Below are 19,614 nucleotides of genomic sequence, written 5' to 3' on the forward strand. Positions count from 1 at the left end.
CAATTCACTTAGTTTTTGATGTATGCTATTTAATTTTTGATAAAAAGAGAATATAATAGAGTTCACCTCAATGATTAAATTGCATAGTGTAATCAGAAAAACTGAATAATAATCCCACAAGGTTGGCATTAAAACTTTCTTTCTATTCAATTTAGGCTGGTTTTTGTTCCCAAATGTCAGGCAGCAAATATCTAAGTTTAAGCAAAACCAGTTGGTTTGAAAGTTTCTTAACCCAAACAATAACAAAGTGGGGCACAGAACTGCCCCAGCCCAGGCTAGAAATTTGCACATACATTTTGTCGACAAAATACTACTTGCTTATCTATGTTCTTGGAGATATTAAAGACATTCAGAGTGTTAACCGCTTCATATTCATGACTGATATTGCAAGAGATAACACGAAACTTCAGTAACCATAACATGTTGGTGGACTCACATATTAAATTGTGCAACAGTACACATGGAATGAACTGTACTGTCTTGTGTTTATCTCTTACTTAGAATGATACAACCCTTGCATGCAAACCAACCTTGTTCAGCAGAGGTAATACATTAATCTGATCGATTTTATGTCTGAGTGTGGAGCTGGCAAGGCATAAATGTACTTACTTTTGGTGTTGGGCAGGATGCAGTGGAGAGACGAGATGTGGCCTGGGCACGAGGAGATTCTGAAGGAGTAGTACTGAGGGAGGCTGTATCACGTGGGAGCACCTGAACACCACGAGAGATGATAGAATCTGGAATCTTAAAAAAAAAAAAAGAGTTGGAATTAATATTAAAAACATACTTTATTTAAGGTGTACTCAAAGCCTTACATCAAAAAAGTAGGAATACCCCATTCCTCAGTTTGCTTACAGGCAGTGCTGGCAGTGGTTAATGGCATGTTCTCATAATTTCACTAACAAATACCCAGGAAATATATAAGATCATATTCTAACTGAAGTAGCATAGAACATACTATTTGTCCTGAAAAACCTATGAATCAGACACACTACGACAGGAAATATAAGAAAGTAATGTTTTTCCTCTTAAGTCTCTGTTTCAAACTCATCAGTGACCAACAGTAATTTCCACTGTGGCATGAATGGAGGCAGACTTCCCATTCTCTAGCTAGGGGACAATATTCTGAACAAAAACCCATTTATTAGCAATCACTGAACCCCTCTAAAGAAATGTCATGCAGTGAAAAAATTTCTTATAAGAAAATTCATGCAGTGAGTAAATACTCTTCATTCCGTGTGCTGAAGACTTTATTTCAGCCATAAAAATTCTTGATGTAACTTTCGTGCTGTAAAAGCTACAGACCTCTCTGGAGTACAGGCAAAAGCACTAGAAACCACAATCCAAAGTCAACACTTGGTTTGAAATGGATTCTGAAGGGAATTTTTTTTTTTTTTCCCCCACATAATGTATTAGAAGGACAAGTAGGAAAGTGTATCCCCCTTGATGAATGTGACTGGCAAACTGGAAGCAATGGACAAGAAGGCTGAGGCACTCAACAACTTTTTTGCCTCAGTCTTCAATGGCAACCTCCCTTCCCACACCTCTTGAGTGGATGGACCCCAAGGCAGGGACTGGGGAAGCAAAATCCCTCCCACTCTAAAAGAAGATCAGGTTCATGAACACCTGAGGAACCTAAACTTACATAAGTCTATGGGACCTGACAAGATGCATCCCAGAGTCCTGAGGGAACTGGCTGATGTAGTTGCCAAGCCACTCTCTATTATATTTGAAAAAGTCACAGCAGTCAAGTGAAGTCCCTGGTAACTGGAAAAAGGGAAACACTGCACCCATTTTTAAAAAGGGTAGAAAAGAGGACCCTGGGAACTACCAAACTGTCAGCCTCACGTCTGAGCCTGGGAAGGTCATGGAACAGATCCTCCTAGAAGTTATGCTAAAGCACATGGAGGATATGGAGGTGATCTGAGACAGCCAGTGTGGCTTCACCAAAAGCAAATCTTGCCTGACCCACCTAGTGGCTTTCTATGATGGAGTGACTGCATCAGTGGACAAGGGAAAAGCTACGAATGTCATCTATCTGGACTTCTGTAAGGCCTTTGACACAGTCCCCCACAACATCCTTCTCTCAAATCGGAGATACGAATCTGATGGGTGGACTGTTTGGTGGATGAGGAATTGGTTGGATGGTTGAATACAGAGGATAGTGGTCAGCAGCTCAATGTCCGGATGGAGATTGGTGCACCCTCAGCAAATTTGCAGATGACGCCAAGCTGAGTTGTGGGACTGACATGCTTGAAGGATGGAATGCCATCCAGGGGGATCTGGACAAGCTTGAGAAGTGGGCCCATGAGAACCTCGTGAGGTTCAACAAAGCCAAGTGCAAGATCCTTCATCTGGGTCAGGGCAATCCCTGGTATCAATACAGGCTAGAAGGATGAAGTGATTGAGAGCAGCCCTGGAGAGAAGGACTTGGGGGTACTGGTGGATGAAAAACTGGACATGAGCCAGCAATGTGTGCTCGCAGCCCAGAAGGCCACTAACTGTATCCTGGGCTGCATCAAAAGAAGCATGGCCAGCAGTTTAAGGGAGGTGATTCTGCCCCTCTACTCTGCTCTGGTGAGACCCCACCTGGAGTACTGCGTCCAGCTCTGGAGTCCTCAGCACAGGAAAGACACAGACTTGCTGAAGCAGGTCCAGAGGACGGTCACAAAAATGATCAGAGGGATGGAACACCTCTCCTATGAAGAAAGGCTAAGAGAGTTGGGGTTGTTTAGCCTGGAGAAGAAAAGGCTCCAGGGGAGACCCTACTGCAGCTTTTCATGACTTAAAGGAGGCTTACAAGAAAGATGGGGACAAACTTTTTAGCAGGGTCTGTAGTGATAGGATAAGGGGTAATGGTTTTAAACTAAAAGAGGGGAGATTTAGAATAGATATAAGGAAGACATTTGTTATGATAAGGGTGGTAAAATGCTGGCACAGGTTGCCCAGAGAGGTGGTAGAAGCCCTATCCCTGGAAAGATTCAAGGTCAGGCTGGACAGGGCCCTGAGCAACCTGATCTAGTTGAAGATGTCCCTGCTCACTGCAAGGGGGTTGGACTAGGTGACCTTTAAAGGTCCCTTCCAACCCAAACCATTCTATGATTCTATTCTATGATTCTATTTCTCAGCTAGAATTCTAGGGACAGATTCTTTAGCTGGTATTATTAAGCCACTTAAATAAATGGAATTATACTAACTTACAAAAGTGAGAAAGTGGTCTTATTTTCAGTCATAAAAGGGACTCTATCTTTATTTTTTATCTTCTCTCTCTTCTGTTCAGTTTTATCACCAGTTCCAAATGAAAGAGTTTGAAGAATGCATTTGAGAATAAAGCTTTTCTTAGCTTTAGTATACTGAGTCTTAGAAAGTCTGTTGCTTCTTATTACTGCAGTATTTGGGCTCATTCATGCAGGTATCACTCCAGCTTTATAACTGACTAGATTGCTAGTTTAACATAACGATCAATTTTTTATTTTTTGTGTAAAATGTTAACACATACAAATGAAAAATACCTCAGATAGGAGAACTGATCCCTAAGATTAGTTCTACAACACAAAATGCAGGAGATATTCCACTATAAATTCCGCTGATTTTGTTTTCAGGATTTTAACCTCTTACTTCTTCTGAAGCAGCACTTCTACTAGATCAGACTGCTTTGACTTCCTGCATTCATTTTTCTATCCCAACAAAGCAAAGAGAAGCCACTGGAAAGTTCATCCTACCAGTAACAAGTTTGAATCCTAGCTTTTAAAATCTGTTGCATCCTTAGGACCAGTGTCAGGATACTGAACCAGCTTTGTTGCTTATCTCTGTGCAGTTAAAATGACCAATCTTAAGTCTCAAGTCATTAAATACTGCTTTTTAATGTCATTTTTTTCCTCTCAACTTCCTTGGTTCCCATCTATAAATAATGACTACATCTAACTCAGCAACCTTCACTTAGAGATACTGGGTTATACCTGGGGGATCTTATTTCACCTTAAGCCCTCCTCCACAGGTTAGAGTTTCTCATGTTTATAAGTTGTGTGGTAACAGATCTTGTTCTCAGTGTGCCACCAACTGCCTGCTTTCTGCTCTGGTGCTGTGTTTCTAGACTGACAGTCAATTTCTGTTAGCATTTTAAACCCCCCAACTTTCCTCAGAGGATCTTTCAAGGCTAAGTAACTTGTGCTGCAATTTCCACTATAAATTATTAAGTCAGCAGAGATTCTCTTCACTATGGATGACTATTCCGGGGATATCTTCCTCTCCAGAAACGGTGTTTAACTGGCCTCTACTTGGAGTATTCTGACTTGCAAATAGCATCTTAGAGACGTACTATAAATAGAGTTAAAAAGGGATGATGATATTCTGATCACGCAAACAGTTTGTTGTCAGAAGCACCATTTCCCTTTTGTTCTCTTTTTCTCCTGAAATACTATCTTAAACATGTTAAACACAAGTTTTATATTGGCACAGCTCCAATGCTACCTACAACTTTTAATGCTTCCTTTTAATCTCCATGACTAAGGACAATACAGCAAAAACTTACATTTTGATAAACACATAAAAAAGACATAGTATAAGAAATACTATTTTAAAATCTTCAAATGAGACACCTTTTCTTTGCCCTCCTCTGATAAAAAGCTGCACGTATCTTGATATGATTGTGTATGGGTCCATTATCTGTTTTATATATTCCAAAATCTCACAATATTAATACAAAATTACTTTTGCAAATGATAACATAATCCAGTTTCCCCTGCATTTACTCTGGTTACTCTAAAGTAACCAGATATTACATATTGTCTCATCCCCTTCAGGCAAGTAACTGTTTTTTGGGGTTTATGTTGACCATACCCATCAATCATTGCTTTTAAAATTTTATCTGATATCACCTTTTCCAGAACAAAAAACCTCTCTGCAACAAAGTTACAATTCCAGTCTCTGTTGAATTGCATGTGAAATACAATTTTTTTCCTGTGAGAAAATTCAAATTTAAGTAAAAATTCAGTCAGGATATTAATCAGAAAAGGAAGCTGAAGATAAAAGGAAAAGAAGATTACAGGCATTTCATTTAAATGAGAATTATTCCCTAATCACTACCTTTACAGAAAATGCAATTGCCATAAAACAATCCATATATAAACCTATCTAGAATTCTTAAGTTTTAGCTTGCTAGCTTTCACAGACACAAAATCTCCCCGAGAGAATTAAGTTAATTCACAATTACAAATTTTGTTCTCAAGAGGCCTATTTCTCTAGCATGACAGTGGAGTGTGTTGTATTGCTAAAACCAGCATTAATATTCTCTTTAAAACACTAAAACCTGCTGATTCAGAGAAGGACCCATACATATACTGCATAAATCTATAAAAAATGCAATGGATATATACTGTTCATTAAGTGAAAGGAATAAGAGAATATGATTTGTATTTCTATGCATATATGTTACGTGATATGGAGAATATCTCATTTTTCTAAGCTATATTTAATAAGTTTTTTCCTTTTAAAATTAAATTTAAGCAATCTAAGTCTCTAATCAAGGCAACTTCTTGTTAAATCTGTTAAAGAGGTTGATAAACCCATAAGAAATTTCTGCATTTCCTGGAGCCTGGAAATCTGCAATAAAGAAGGGCAGGAATATTATTGTGTTTTGGAAATAATATTTTTTTTTTAAATTTTCACGAAGTTACACTCTAAGTATTTATGATGTCTCCTTCTAAAATGTTTCAACTCATTTTCCTGTTTCAAACAAATTTAATAGACGGTAGAGGTCTCAAAACTCTAAATGGGGTAAAAATAAAACTCTAAGCTCAGTGAAAATAGTTACTGCTTGCACTAGCTGGAGTGGAAAACTGGTTGTAACATACTGACTGAGAAAGAAAAGAATGAGAAATGAATGAAGTGACAGAGAAAGATATCCACCATATCCATCAGTCATTGCTTCTACAATTTTTATGTGATATGACTTTTTCCAGAAGTACTTTTATATTGGTTTAAATATTTGTGTTTTCAAATTAGAGAACTAAGTGTTGACAAGAAGAGGAAAAAGGAAAATATATGAGCTCTTTATTTTCTTTTGCCCAGGACTGGAACAAAGATTGACAGTGCTGGTGAGGTACTAAGAAAACAAGCGATAGACAGTAATTACTATGATAGTTATATAAAAGCAAAAATGTCGTAAAAACATAGACAAAGGACAGCTTAAAAAAACCAACAATCTTCTGAAAAACTAGCCACCTCCCGCTCTGGGTTTGAAGATCTGATTTGGATTATAGAATGCATAAAACAATAGCTCAAGAGTTAATTTGCAAAAGGGCACAGAAACCGGGATGACAGCTTAACAGCATGCTTCAGAGAGGCTGAATTCATGGTTCTACTGATACTGAAGAATATGGTGCAAATTCTAGTTAAGTAACCTCAACTCAAAAAATGAATTTATTGGAATAAATGTGTGTGTATGCATGTACACATATATAGCTTTATCATCAGCTGTGTGAACTTTAAATCCTTCACATTTCCTAAGTGACTTTTCAAGAGACATGGTCATCATGTTTTAAACACAGAGGTGTTACACTATTTGACTGATGGTTTAAATGACTATTTGCCTAAGGGAACAATAAAGTGTAGCCTCTGGTCATCAAATCTAGTGACATATTTTCCCAAGAACTTACAGCCCATTTGCTGGCTGACATGGAATCAATGGGTCAGACAGCACAACTCTCTCTAGACCAACTGCCTTCCTTAGTTTTCTCTAATCTACAGTTATGAATACAGTAAATTACATTTCATTCCTGATGATACTGTAGCCATTATTCTATCTTGATTCAAGCCTGGACTAAACCTTTGGGAGAGAGAAAATAAAGTACAGTATTTTGTTAGAGCCCAAGTTATAACCTCTGGGTTACAATAAACTAAGTCCTATGTACCATTCATTGAAATAGCTGCCTACTATTCACTAAAATCCAGTAATTTATAATAAGTTCACTGTAACCTGACTCCTCAAGTCTTTCTTCTGTTTTGGAGAAATTCTACTTCTAAACAGAATACAAAAATCGGGGAGAAACTGCAAGTGATGAAATCAAACTATGAACACCCAGTGCAAATGCTGTTATTATGCTGACAAACAAACTATTTAGAGAAAAAAAGCAAAGCAAGGCAAACGAAGGGGAAGAAATTACCCAAATTTCATAGCTCTAAAGCAGTAATTTCAGGAGATTATTTTAATTATATTAAATCATTGAGTATATTAGATGATAAAGCTGATGACTAATCAGAAACACAGGCTTTATAGCAATGATTATCTCAGCAGCCAAATGATTAAAACTGACAACGGACAAGAACTTTACCTTGTTTAGCCCTGTATCTTAAACAGAGTATTTTCTGTAGCATGTTCTCTAAAAGACAGCACTGATGTGTCTTTGTTAGACGAAAATAAATCACACTGTCTGTTCACACAGTAGACTAGGAGGCAGGCAGTGTATTTTTAGCTACTGTTAGTGCAAAAGCCTCTTGGAAGTGTCTCTTACCGGTTCTCCTGCACTGCCTGCTGCGTGATGGCAATAACTGATGAGACCAGGGATGGGCTGTTCACCTTTTGCCATGATAACAGCTGAACTGGTGTAGGATGGATGCTTCGAATGCACAATACATAACAGCTATGAATACAGTGACAGGAAAACATGAAACTATACAAGCAAATGACCAAAAGGGAATGAGGTGAAAACAAGTGTGACATTGAAATGCCAAGCTCATATGAACACAGCCAGTTTAGATCTCAAGTATTTTCTGCCTTTAAAAATTGCACATATTCTTTATCTTTGCCTGTATCAAAATAAATTAATCAATTTAATATTTTCATTAATATAAACTGAAACTTGCAAGTGATAATTACCTTAATTCATCCCTGTAAAGATATATGTAATCAGGATTTTCTGTACATGAGGAGATGATCTCCAGCTGCAGCTGTCTTAGAAATGTCAAGATGTCTCAGACCTGAATTCACATTTCTGGAGTTAGAATGTTGCTGATTTGGTTTAGAAATGGTTTAATATAATTCTGAGGTACTTAGATTTTCAATTCCCACAATAGGAATTTAAATTACAATTTGTGGAGTAAATATAGAACAAAAGCAGTTTGGAAATAAACCTTTCCAAACACAGAGGAATACACTGTCTTTCCATTTGAAAACTGAAGACATAAAACTGAGGGAAATATTTTGATATTGCTTCAAATAATATGATATTTCTTTGGAAAACATTTAAAATTTGAACTGAAATAATTTGCAAGTGTTATCTAATATTTTCCTTTTGTGGTCTCAAATTTATTATTTTGATTTGAGTAATGCTGATCTATGATTACTGGATAAAGCAAGACTAATGATGACATTTAATTTTACGGCAGAATTTTATATCTCTTATTGTGGACATGCACAATGGAATATAGTAGTCTGGATAAATTGTTACTTAGCCTGTTACCTCTCTATCACAATTTTTACCAATGTTTTTAGAAACCAACATTTTATTTTCAAAACAGATATTATGGCTTAGCAGTTTTTGTTGCGATTCCTTAATATGCCACCTACTGGACCTCGCATGTTCAGGCATGCAAATACTTTGAATTAAAAAAATCCCACTAAAAATAGTCTGTCACATCAGGAGGATATCATAAAAATGCATTTTATTGTCAAAGTAATAAACAACATATCTCCCACTGAAATTTGAGATCACCTACCGAAACAGGATTCATACATTTTTGTGAAGCGTTATTTCTACAAAACGTACCTAAAATACATCTGTTTGACCCCACAGACATCAATGTATAGTCTTAACGTGCAAATGAATACTGGGGGAAAGTAAGTGAGACAGAAACTGAAGGGTCTCTTACGGAAAGAAGCCAGACTCACCTTGGCTGCAATGGCTGCTGCCGTTATATGTGAAGAAGAACTGTCCTCTGTTGAGGCAACTCCACTATCTTTCTTCTCTTCCTCCTCTTCCTCACACTGTACTCCTTTGTCTTCTGTCTGCTTGTGAGGGCTGGTGGTTGGAGGAGGAGAAAGAGGAGGTGGTGGTGAAGGCAGATCTTCAAGCTCATCATGTACCTCCTTTACTTTTACAATGGCATCCCGCAAAAGATCAATGGCGTGAGGTAGGGCTGGCAGTATAAACTGAAAGCATTCCTAAGAGATGACTATGAAAAGTTACCTGCAGAAGTAAATACAGATTTTTCAGATTTATGCTTAAAAGATATTAATGATTTAGATGTATCCTTTCATCCAATCATAAATGAAACCTTAAATGCCCTATGCAATTGCTAATAGAGGGTAAAAGAACAAACTCTGAACCAGAACTGGGGACTGTACTATATATTTCTGTCTTTTTTCATGCAAATATAGTAAGTTGTACAACAGTGCTACTGTAATTAAGCTAATATTGGATTAAAACTTCAGAAAACAAGAGTTAAATTTTCATGAATACATAATACAGAAACCAGTTCACAGCAGTTGTCAGAGTGCTATAAAAATGCAGAATAAAAACATTAACTCTATCCCTGCAGGGATATTAACTTCAATTCATTCCTATTATGTTCCTTCACAATTAAAGAACAATTCATAAGGGTTTCCATAATTATACTTTTATATAATTATATATTTTTTTTATTGATGAACTCATTCTATATACAGGAAGAATGACCAACTGCACTGATGTCATTATAATTTTACGTAACTCAGAATTGTTCATAAATAATCTATTTTTCAAACTTCTCCTTGCTTTACAATCTGAAAACCAGTTAGGAAGTTTACTTTATACGGCTGGAGAAAGTAAAAATGCAGATGATATGTAACTGTTCTTGTTCCATAATGGGCCTACACATATATAGCTATCTCTGCTGCTGAAATATACTAGTGTTTCATCAAATCAAAGAGCAACCTCAGGATGTTACGCGGTGCAGCCTCCTGCCCAGATCATGGTCAATATGAAATTCAAACAGGTTGCTTAGGCCTTTGTTCAGTGAAGTCTTGAAAAAATCCAAGAAGAGAGACTCCACAACCCTTCCTGACAATCTGTTCTAATGCTTAATTATAGAATCATAGAATCAGAGGATGTATTGGGTTAGAAGGGACCCTCAAAGGTCATCTAGTCCTTAAAAGTTATTTTTTTTCTATCCAGCTGGAAGCTACCTTCTTCAATTTATGACTATTGTCTCATCCTCCAACTCAGCACCTCAGTAAAGAGTTTTCTTCATGTCAGTTGAGCAGGCTGTATATAAACATTAAATTATTGGAAAATGATAGCAGGGTCACAAGAATGAATTGCCATGGCACTGCAGTTAGGGAACATACAAGATGACAGAGAAAGCTGACATTATTCCTTTTGTTTCACTTCATTTTTGGTTTTGCTTCAAGCAAAAGGAAGATTTTAAAAAATGTTTTCCAACATTTTAGAGTATTCACAAAATAAATAATGGTAAACATTTTATAAATAGATACTGTAACAAATATTTCCAATAAATAAAAATGACTATGTAAACAAAATAAAGAGCAAATCATCCATTAGAAATTATTGGAATTCATATAAGCCACTTTGTAAATCAAAAACATGACTCACTAACACTGTATTTCCTCAAAGCTTCTAATAACCCATCTTTCAGTCGCTTCTTTAAGCATAATGAAAAGTCAGACTACTTCATTGATCTATAAATTCTTTATACATTCAATCTGACAACCTGAAGAACTGGAGTAAACTGGATGAGCATAAGATGCTGATTATAATGAATATATATATGAAAATATATTTGTAAACATAATAGAGAATTATACTTCCAATGTATTTGCAAACTTTAACGTTATTGTGCCTTCACAGTATTATTTTTTAAATGGTTTAAAATCCTGAAGCATACAACCACCATTACTTTAGTAAAAAAGCAGACCTCAAGTAAATAGTAAAAGAGAACAGTAATCTGTGAACTGACCAATAATCTTGAAAAGGTACATTAATGATTAGCTCATTAGAGAAGCATGTTTCCCACTCCTACCACTGAAATGAAGCCTTGTTGGCTTGACTGTTGATGAACAGGTTCTCAGTAAGTACTCTAAAAGCTCATGCTGTTTGTAAAGCTCATTGTTTTAGGCAATTGTTTGTACAATTTCAATTTACAATGGTAATTTCACACTTTGATCTCTTTCATAACATTAAATACCTTTTGCAAGGCTAAAAGAAAATAAAACAGAGCAGAACAACACAAGAATGGAATTATTCTACAGATCTCGATTCAGTGGTACATGCCACACAAACGTTCTCTGGAGAAAACAGGTTTGGCATGCACTGTGTCCATTTTTGAGATAGGGTATTTATGCTGCTGCCATTTTCTATTAATATTTTAATATTTTATTAATGAAATACGTATACTGCTGCAATTTCACAGCTTTATATAAGCTTTTTATATGACTGTATTAATATGATGGAAAGGAAATTAGCAAGTCACAAAAGAGAGAAATGAGAGAAATTCCTGGTAGCAACCCATCCTATTTGGTTCTTGAGATCCAACTTGTTATGGAACAATTTTCGCTCCCATTCATCTGATACTGAAATCTGATACTTTAAAGATGTTTCATATTAAAACAAATTGTGCCAGAATAGAGTATCATCATGACAGGAACAAATAAATCATCAGTTTATAAAAAGCCTGCTTGTATAATGAAATCATATGACATTTTTTTTCTTTTCCAGCAGAATTACATTTTTTATTACTTACTTTATATTGAACTATAGTTAAAATACTTATTAACATTTTGTCATTTCTTTTCCTCATCCTCTTTCTACAGTTTACCTATCTTCACAGTCTGAGTGCCTCAGGGCAAAAAAATGTCTTTTTTTTTTTCTGTACCAGCATGTTAGGAGTGCTACTGAACACAACAAAAACCATTAGAGATTGTAGGCTATTTCATCTCTTTCATAATTCAACAAAAGAAGTACAGACTTTTGAAAAAATCTCCTTACTATTGCACCACTTCTCTAAGATGTGGGGCCCATCGCTATGTTAAACAGATGTACATACCTACAACTTCCCACTCATAATGTGAAGACTTTCAAGTAGGTATACTCCTGCCCCAGCATTCTCCAATGCTTGTTGCATGTTTTGAGGGCTTTAAAATTTCTTTTCAATTACAGAGTCTCACTAGATTTCCTAAAAAGGCTCTAAAGAATGGCAGAATCACAGAAGGGTTCACTGAGTCCTTGAACTGAAACATGCACACAATGTACCTGAAAACCTGTGACGGTTGCTTAAGATAATAGTATTCAAAACATTTCCTCTTCCACTTTCAGGTGACAGCCCACATAAACATTCTTTATTTATGCCCAGAGATAAGTTCTTTCAAGCGACAGTGACTCCAGGGCTGTGCTGACAAACACAGTACTGTCTCCTCTGTGATTGGGAACTACTGGTTCAGAAGACATTGATAAGCTACCAGGTATGCATTTGTTAGAGGTCAGAGGTAAAGATATTTTCTAACAGGGTCACTGACATACTCTGAGCCCTGGAGAAATACGTTCTCGTGACTGATGGGGGATCTACCTTAACAGTTTTCTATCATGTTGTACAGCCCACTATTCAGCTTAGCAGTATTGGTGTAGAGAAGGTTGTTTTTCTGGATCTATCAGCCAACTACACAGAAAGAAAGAGCAGTGGAAAGATCTAGCCCTACGAACACACACAAAAAAATTCCTCCTGATGTTTAATTGTGTCTCTCTCAGCTCTACAGGCAGAAATGAAGCATGAGTAAAAACATAAAGCCTAACTTCCCTATCCAAACTGAGCATAACGCAGGAAGAAAACAAACTGTATAAAGGGTGTAAAGTCTGATACTCATATCCAAAATATTTAAGAAATCCTCAAACTCTTAAAAATGATGTTGCTTTTTTTCCCCTCTTGCTGACCAAAATTGTGAATATTCATCATATTCCAGCAAGTTCTACCACACACACTAGGCCTTCCTCTTACTTCTGTGTGAAAAAGAACACTTTCTTGGAAGCTGTAGACAACACAGACATCAGGTACAGACTGACCAGAGGAGAAGGGGGAAGTGTAAGAGACCATTAGACTCCACATCAGCATTGCCTGCTACAGGGAGTGCTCTCTTGCACTGTGTCCTGGTCACACAGTACCTTCAATCAGATCAAAATTGTATCACCCCTGACTGAGAGTGATGGGTGTGTTCAGATATGAACATGCATTTCAATTCACTTTTGTAAAATTTGTTGTAGTGGGTACTTTCTACCATTTAGAACAATGGGAGGCACTCATCACGGGTCCTCAGGAGCAGATCAGTAAGAACACTTCTTACCTGTGACCCTTTCTTGCTACCTGGCAGATTAATTATGAGAGTTTTCCCTCTGATTCCACACACAGGTCTGAAAAGAAAGAAACTCAGAGTGAAATTCTTGCATGCAGCTTTCTCCACTATAGAAACAAGAACAGAGCATTTAAGATAAATACTATTATTTATCAGAATTTGTAAACTCAGTTTCCAGCATCTAAAAATATTTGCTGATCATGTTCTCATAAAACAGCTCAGGAGAAGCTGAGCTGAAAAAGCATCAAACAAGGCTGACAGAGTCTAACATTTAATTGAAAGTATAAACACTGGCTAGATTTCTATTTTTTTTGATCTGTGTAGCTCCCTTAATTCTATTGTTTACTTGCATTCAATACATTCTTTGACATAGTCCCTATTTGTTCATATACCTGGTTCCTTTGTAACGTAACTAAAGGTGTCTAACACTATTTCCCTTGCCAGGTAAAAATACTAACCAACATGCTGGTTGCATTAATTCAAATATGACTTTTTTTATTTTTATTTTTTTTTAAGATAAGACATAAGAAAAGCACAGGGGGAAGTAATTCTCAAGTAAAAATTGCACTTATGCAATTCATATCTTATTCTTCCCAACAATCTTTCCTTCCTCCTCAAAAAAAAAGATGAAACCAACTATCAAAGTTGGAAGATTTGATTTTATTTTTTGTCTTCAGGGAATTCCTTTGGTCTTGATGCAGGGATGAACTTAGGCATCCAAGTGCTGAATGGTTTCTGTGTTTTACAGTTTGCCTCTTTCTCCTTTTAGCTAAATATTTGAAAAAAAAAAAAAAAATTACTAGATTCTGACTTGAGGTTGTAAAGACTGTCTCCTGCTCTTCTCCACTGTTTATGAAACCAGTGATGAAAAGCTTAGGGCTAGGATATACGAATAAGAAAAAAGTAAAAGGACAAAACCAAACCACAAAGATATGGAGACTACAGTTGAGAAAAATTGTGCAACAATCTCTTTATCAAAAACAAACATGAGCCATAAGTGAAGACAGAATAAAAACGAAAGCGATCTTTTGATAGGGCATTACCAAAAATTTTGAGCCAAAGGACATGATTTTTGGGGTAGCCAACTTCCCTGGATTTCTTCTTATACAAAAAATTCTCAGTGATTAATGTCATTTATTGGTAGCATGGCATTTTCTGGCAGGGTAGCAAGTATCCCAGTGACAGCTGTCATAATGCTCACAATTAAATAGCCCAGAGACCGTTTTTGTGCCACAAAATGAACTTCTGATATCACAGTCAAGCCAGCCTGAAGAGAAGTCTTATTTTCAACTGGCAGTTTGAATACTGCCTGACTGCTAGCCTGTTTTCCCATACTCACTTCTTGCACACTATATACCCTGAGTTAAGAAAGAATTCCAAGTAGTTGAGGAATGTTCCATTGAAATGCAAAGGTGAAGAGCCTGAGTGAAAGAAATGTGCTTATTTCCTCTTGTTGCAGTAGTCAAACTTACAGAGTACAACCTCCAGCAAATTCCTTACGTGGGACAGAGTTTATGGCAGATTCAAAATGGAATTCAAAGGAAATAGGAATTATCCACAGAGGAATTAAAAAGAGGTAGAACTGTGTTTGGGAGATAGCTCCTTTAATAATTTTCTTCTTGGCTTTTTTATTCTGCTTTAAATAATTTTGAATATTATAAGCTAAATGACCAGTACAACAAACCAGTAACTAAAAAGGACTAAACCAGCAGCCGTTCTCCTGAAAGCTTCAAGTTTTGGCTGCCAGTAATCACATCTAGTGGCTTAAAACAGAAATGCAGCTGCCAAAAACTTCTCAAGAGAGCATGCAAAAGTAAGTAAAAGTATCGAAGAATCGCATGGCTTGCAAAAAATATTGTGTGTGCTCACAGCATAAAACATTCTGGGTAATTTGAGAGATAAATTAATGATATTCCTCCAAATGTTGAACAGTTGAGGGAAATTCTGTGGATCTTATGTTATCCTCAGCCTTGTGATGCAGTGGACAGAAATTTTAAGAAAAAACAAAGAAGTCTGAGAAAGAAGAATATAAATAGGAGCAAGGGAGCGGAAGGAAAAACAGGACGCGGGAGTGCCCTGGTTTTGTCTGGGACAGAGTTGATTTTCTTCCTAGTAGCTGGTATAGTGCTGTACTTTGGATTGAATGTGAGAATAATATTGACAATACACTGATGCTTTAATTCTTTCTAAACACCAAGTCAAGGACTTTTCAGCTTCTCATGCCTTGCCAGCGAGAAGGCTAGAAGTGCACAAGAAACTGGGAGGGGGCACAGCCAGGAGAGCTCTCCAAAACTGGCCAAAGGGATATTCTATACCAAATGATGTCATGCCCAGCATATAAACTGGGGCAGTTGGCTGGGGGGCAGAAAACCACTGCTAGGGGACAGGTTGGGAATCAGTCAGTGAGTGGTGAGCAATTGCATTGTGCATCACTTGTTTTGCATATTATTATCATTATTATGTCTTCCTCCTCTGTCCTATTAAACTGTCTTTATCTTGACACACAAGTTTTACTTTTTTTCCGATTCTCTTCCCCATCTCACTGAGTGAGTGGAGGAGACGAGAGAGTGAGAAGCTGTGTGGTACCATAGTTGCCAGCTCAGGTTAAACCATGACAGGGAGAAAGAAAAAATGGATATGGTAGGAAAGAAATACAGGTCTGATGCAGAAGTGGGAATGGAGAACATAATCTCTTTGGGAAAAATACATGATCTCCCTGGGAAGAGACTATGCTGGTAAAAGCAGATTAGATGGGCAAGGAGACAGAGAGTGCTTTAAAAAGCCTCAATAAAGACTGTAATGGCATGTGGAGTTGTCAGGTAAGGAACTGAGTGAAGGGAAGAGATAATTCTGAGACAAGGACAGTTTTGGAATGTCACAAAGAAGAAAAGGAAACACTTTCAGGAAACACATAAAAAGGTCTATGACGCTCTAAGATACACCCTGCTGGATCTTGGGACTGAATCTGAGCTATGAGAGTCTCTCTGCCCCTCATTTGCCCATAAGTTTTTGTGAACATTTTGTGAATAGTCTATAAAATAACTCACTGCTTCCTAATGCTGGCCCATAGTCAGGAAGAAAGCCTATAACTTATAAAAATTTTTAAAAGTTCATGTGATAAAATTCAACATAATTGACCTAACATTTCCAAATCTGCAGGTGATTTATAGAAGTGTCAGTTTAATGTTGCATAATGGAGCTTCTGCTTTTGTTTTTTTGAAAAGTCAAAGAAATTACATGCAGAACTATCCATCAGAACTCCATTTAAAAGTTAAGTCAATGAGAAGTAAGCTTAGGACAAGAAAAATTTAATGTTAAATACTTTGAAAAATTAGGATCCAAATTTCTCAAACTGTGTACCTAAAATTAGTGGATGTTTTTGACCTCTCTTCATGTGTGCCTTAGTTCTCATGGTAAGGGGGTTTACAACACTACCTCAGTTTGCAGAATTTTCTATGAAAATATATTAACAATTTGTGTCTTATAATAATATATGATGTAAGAAAAATCCCAGAGGAAGTGAGTCTGCATTCAGAGTCTGCGTTCTGAATAAAGAGCACCAAAACTGACACAGGATTACACATAGGACAACCAAAACAAAGAAGATCAAATTTCCTTTCTCCATCTTAAGCATTTGCAGAGGAATTCTAAAAAAAAATGTAATCATAACAAATGAGCATGCATGCAAAACTGAGACTGCACAAGAAACCATAAAGCTGTAATTTTGTAATTTTTGTGTGCTTTATGATCTGAATAGTGTTCTAAGAAGGAATTTTGAATGCTGATTACTTTTAGGTCTGAAGTAAAGGTTTTCACTGAGAAATTTTTTAATTTGATAGCATGCAGATCTTTGCAATGATATCTCCCATCACTGACATCAATTCCTACTGAAAGTGGCTGTTGTTTAAGGGACATTTTCTTACTATATGTACAGAAGGGTCAGGTTGCAATACAGCATTTTGATTCCACTACCACTGCAACATCCTTTCACACTACATCCTAAATCAAAGTTGCTAGTCACGTCTAAATGGCTATCCTTTTCTTGATCAGAAACAGAACACCTAAATTAACCTTTTCCTCTCCTGGTGGCAGCACTCTTGTTATCCTTGCCTTTCTGACAAACACTAACTATAAAAAATTAGATCAGATAAAAAAATGAAAATACTTGCTAATTTGGACAGAATCTGAAGGCGTTAACTTGGTAAGGTGGCCCTTTCAGACATGTGATATGAAAAGTCTCATCTAAATGTGCTTTAAAAATGCAAGTATCTGAATACAAAGTTGCAGATTTGAAAGTTCCTTCTTTACTTCTTTTATAATTATTGCTATTTGCTTATTACAAATCTAAAACCTGTAACAGCTATTATTTCTTAGTCATCTTGCAATAATGTGCAAGCATAAACTAACTTATGAAAGGTATTGATATTACTAAGTCTATCATAGGTAAAATGAGGTAAATGGAAGGAATGAACTAAAAAACAACTCCAGAAAGAAATACAGGATGATATTGAAAAACAAGAGATGCCACTGATAAAAAAGAAACACCAACAGGCAGAGAAACAGTTACTAATTATTCAGTAGAAAATGCCAGACCCTAGGAGTTAAAGTACTGTATCTGAAAGCATGGTATAAAATACCATGTAACTTATTCAGAGCTTTTGCTGATACTGGAATAAAAGCAGTATCAAAACAATACATTTGTATTTATCAAAGGTTTTTTTTCTAAACAAAGCATTTTAGTACTTGATGAACAATGTATAGAAGAATTTTTCACTCATCACTGAAATAACACAGCTCTAGGATGAAGACAGCTGTTTAACAGCATGCATCAATATTACAAATAACCCAGCACAGAAAATACAGCAGGATATAGTGTCTAATGGAGACAACAAAGGGAATTAAGTGAGAGAATACAATTACCATTCTTGGAATTTGGACACTTCTCTGAAATTAAGACTTCTAGTCTTGATAACAATGGCAATCTTCAGATATTTGTGATAGCCATTTCATGACAATGGATGACTATTTCTAAAGAAATAGTTCACCTCATATTTTGAAGGAAATAGTCTTACCTAGAGAGCATGCCCAGAGGAGTAACATTAAGTGATCCCATCAGCATTGCAAGGGCCATCCCTGGGGCTTCTCGTTCTATTACTTCTTTAGTGGCCTGCAATGAAAGATTAAAGAGCAAAGTGAGTGAAGAAGTACAAGGACAAGAAAAATAAGAAACCAGCTAAAATTTGAGTAAGAATTTCTCCTTTTTTTTTTTTTTTTGTTTCTGCCAAGAGATGTCCTTGCTACATTCTCAACACTGAAATATGTTAAAGAATTTTCTCTTAGTTGTGTAAAACGGGGGAAGACAAGGGGTTGGGAAGAAGCACTGTTAGCTGTCTTGTAAGGACTCCTATAGAAAATGTTAAAAGTCAGGACCCTATATATGTAGGAAATGTTAACCAACACCACACAAATAACAACAACTCCCTCTAACAGAAAGGAAAGAATGTTTGGGAATAAGCAAAGAAAAGACCAAATGTAACTGCCTTCTCTTCCTCATCAACCTCATGTGCATTTTCCCGTTGAGATTTTCCCAGGCATGAGAAGGGTGAGTCGGTCTGTGCAGAAGACAGAAAAAAAAAATTTGCAAAGGGAAGCCCAGGTAGCAGGCAGGCAGGAAAATAGTAAGATGGTAATGATAATGGCCAGAGGCTGAGGCCTTCCCTTTTGACCATGTCAGCAAAACAGCAGTTCCAAACAGGCTGGTGGCTTTTATTCACAAACAGTCCACATGCAGTGGACACTGAGAAGCCTAGAAGCAGAGTCTGAAAAGTCTTGTCTTTTTAGTCCTTTTTCCACACAAGGAATCAAATGGAAAATTATTTTTCCAGGATGTGCACCACCTTCTGTCCTTACTTCCTAACACAAATTTTCTCAAATGCACAATCTGTCCAGTCTCCCAACTTCTAACTTTAGTTAGGGCATAACACCTCAAAGGCAGGTTACAGTCCTACCCTCTCTTCACTTCCCTCACAGTAGTTGCTGTTCAGTGGATCATCTTGTCTCATGTTCTGAAACAAGATTCTAAGTTATTTGGCACAACTAAAATGTTAGCAATGCTCATAAAACTGTGAAATCCATTGTAAAACAGCCAGCCAAACTGCAACACTTTGATGGTACAGCTATCAAAATAGAAAAGCACATCTTAAATATAAGGACACTCTGAATAAGCTGAATTTTCTTGGCAGTTTGATATAGCAAAATAATAAAATGTAAGAAAACTA

General features: G+C 36.6%; 1 protein-coding gene across 1 annotated transcript in view; it reads right to left on the reverse strand.

Moving 5' to 3' along the window:
• Nucleotides 1–609: 609 nt before the first annotated feature.
• The window catches only part of GPHN (gephyrin), a gene marked incomplete at its 3' end in the record, with an annotated part of 43,994 nt that continues 24,989 nt past the window's right edge, over nt 610–19,614 (reverse strand). Inside the window, exons 3-6 of the mRNA XM_010165741.2 lie at nt 18,409–18,503; nt 13,328–13,394; nt 8,888–9,160; nt 610–744 (exon numbers count right to left, since the gene is read on the reverse strand). Coding sequence (XP_010164043.2) covers nt 610–744; nt 8,888–9,160; nt 13,328–13,394; nt 18,409–18,503 — 570 coding nt within the window. The remainder of the gene's footprint in view (nt 745–8,887; nt 9,161–13,327; nt 13,395–18,408; nt 18,504–19,614) is intronic.

The sequence above is a fragment of the Antrostomus carolinensis genome, unplaced genomic scaffold (genome assembly GCF_000700745.2).
Source record: "Antrostomus carolinensis isolate BGI_N321 unplaced genomic scaffold, ASM70074v2 scaffold744, whole genome shotgun sequence".
NCBI classification, from domain to species: domain Eukaryota; kingdom Metazoa; phylum Chordata; class Aves; order Caprimulgiformes; family Caprimulgidae; genus Antrostomus; species Antrostomus carolinensis.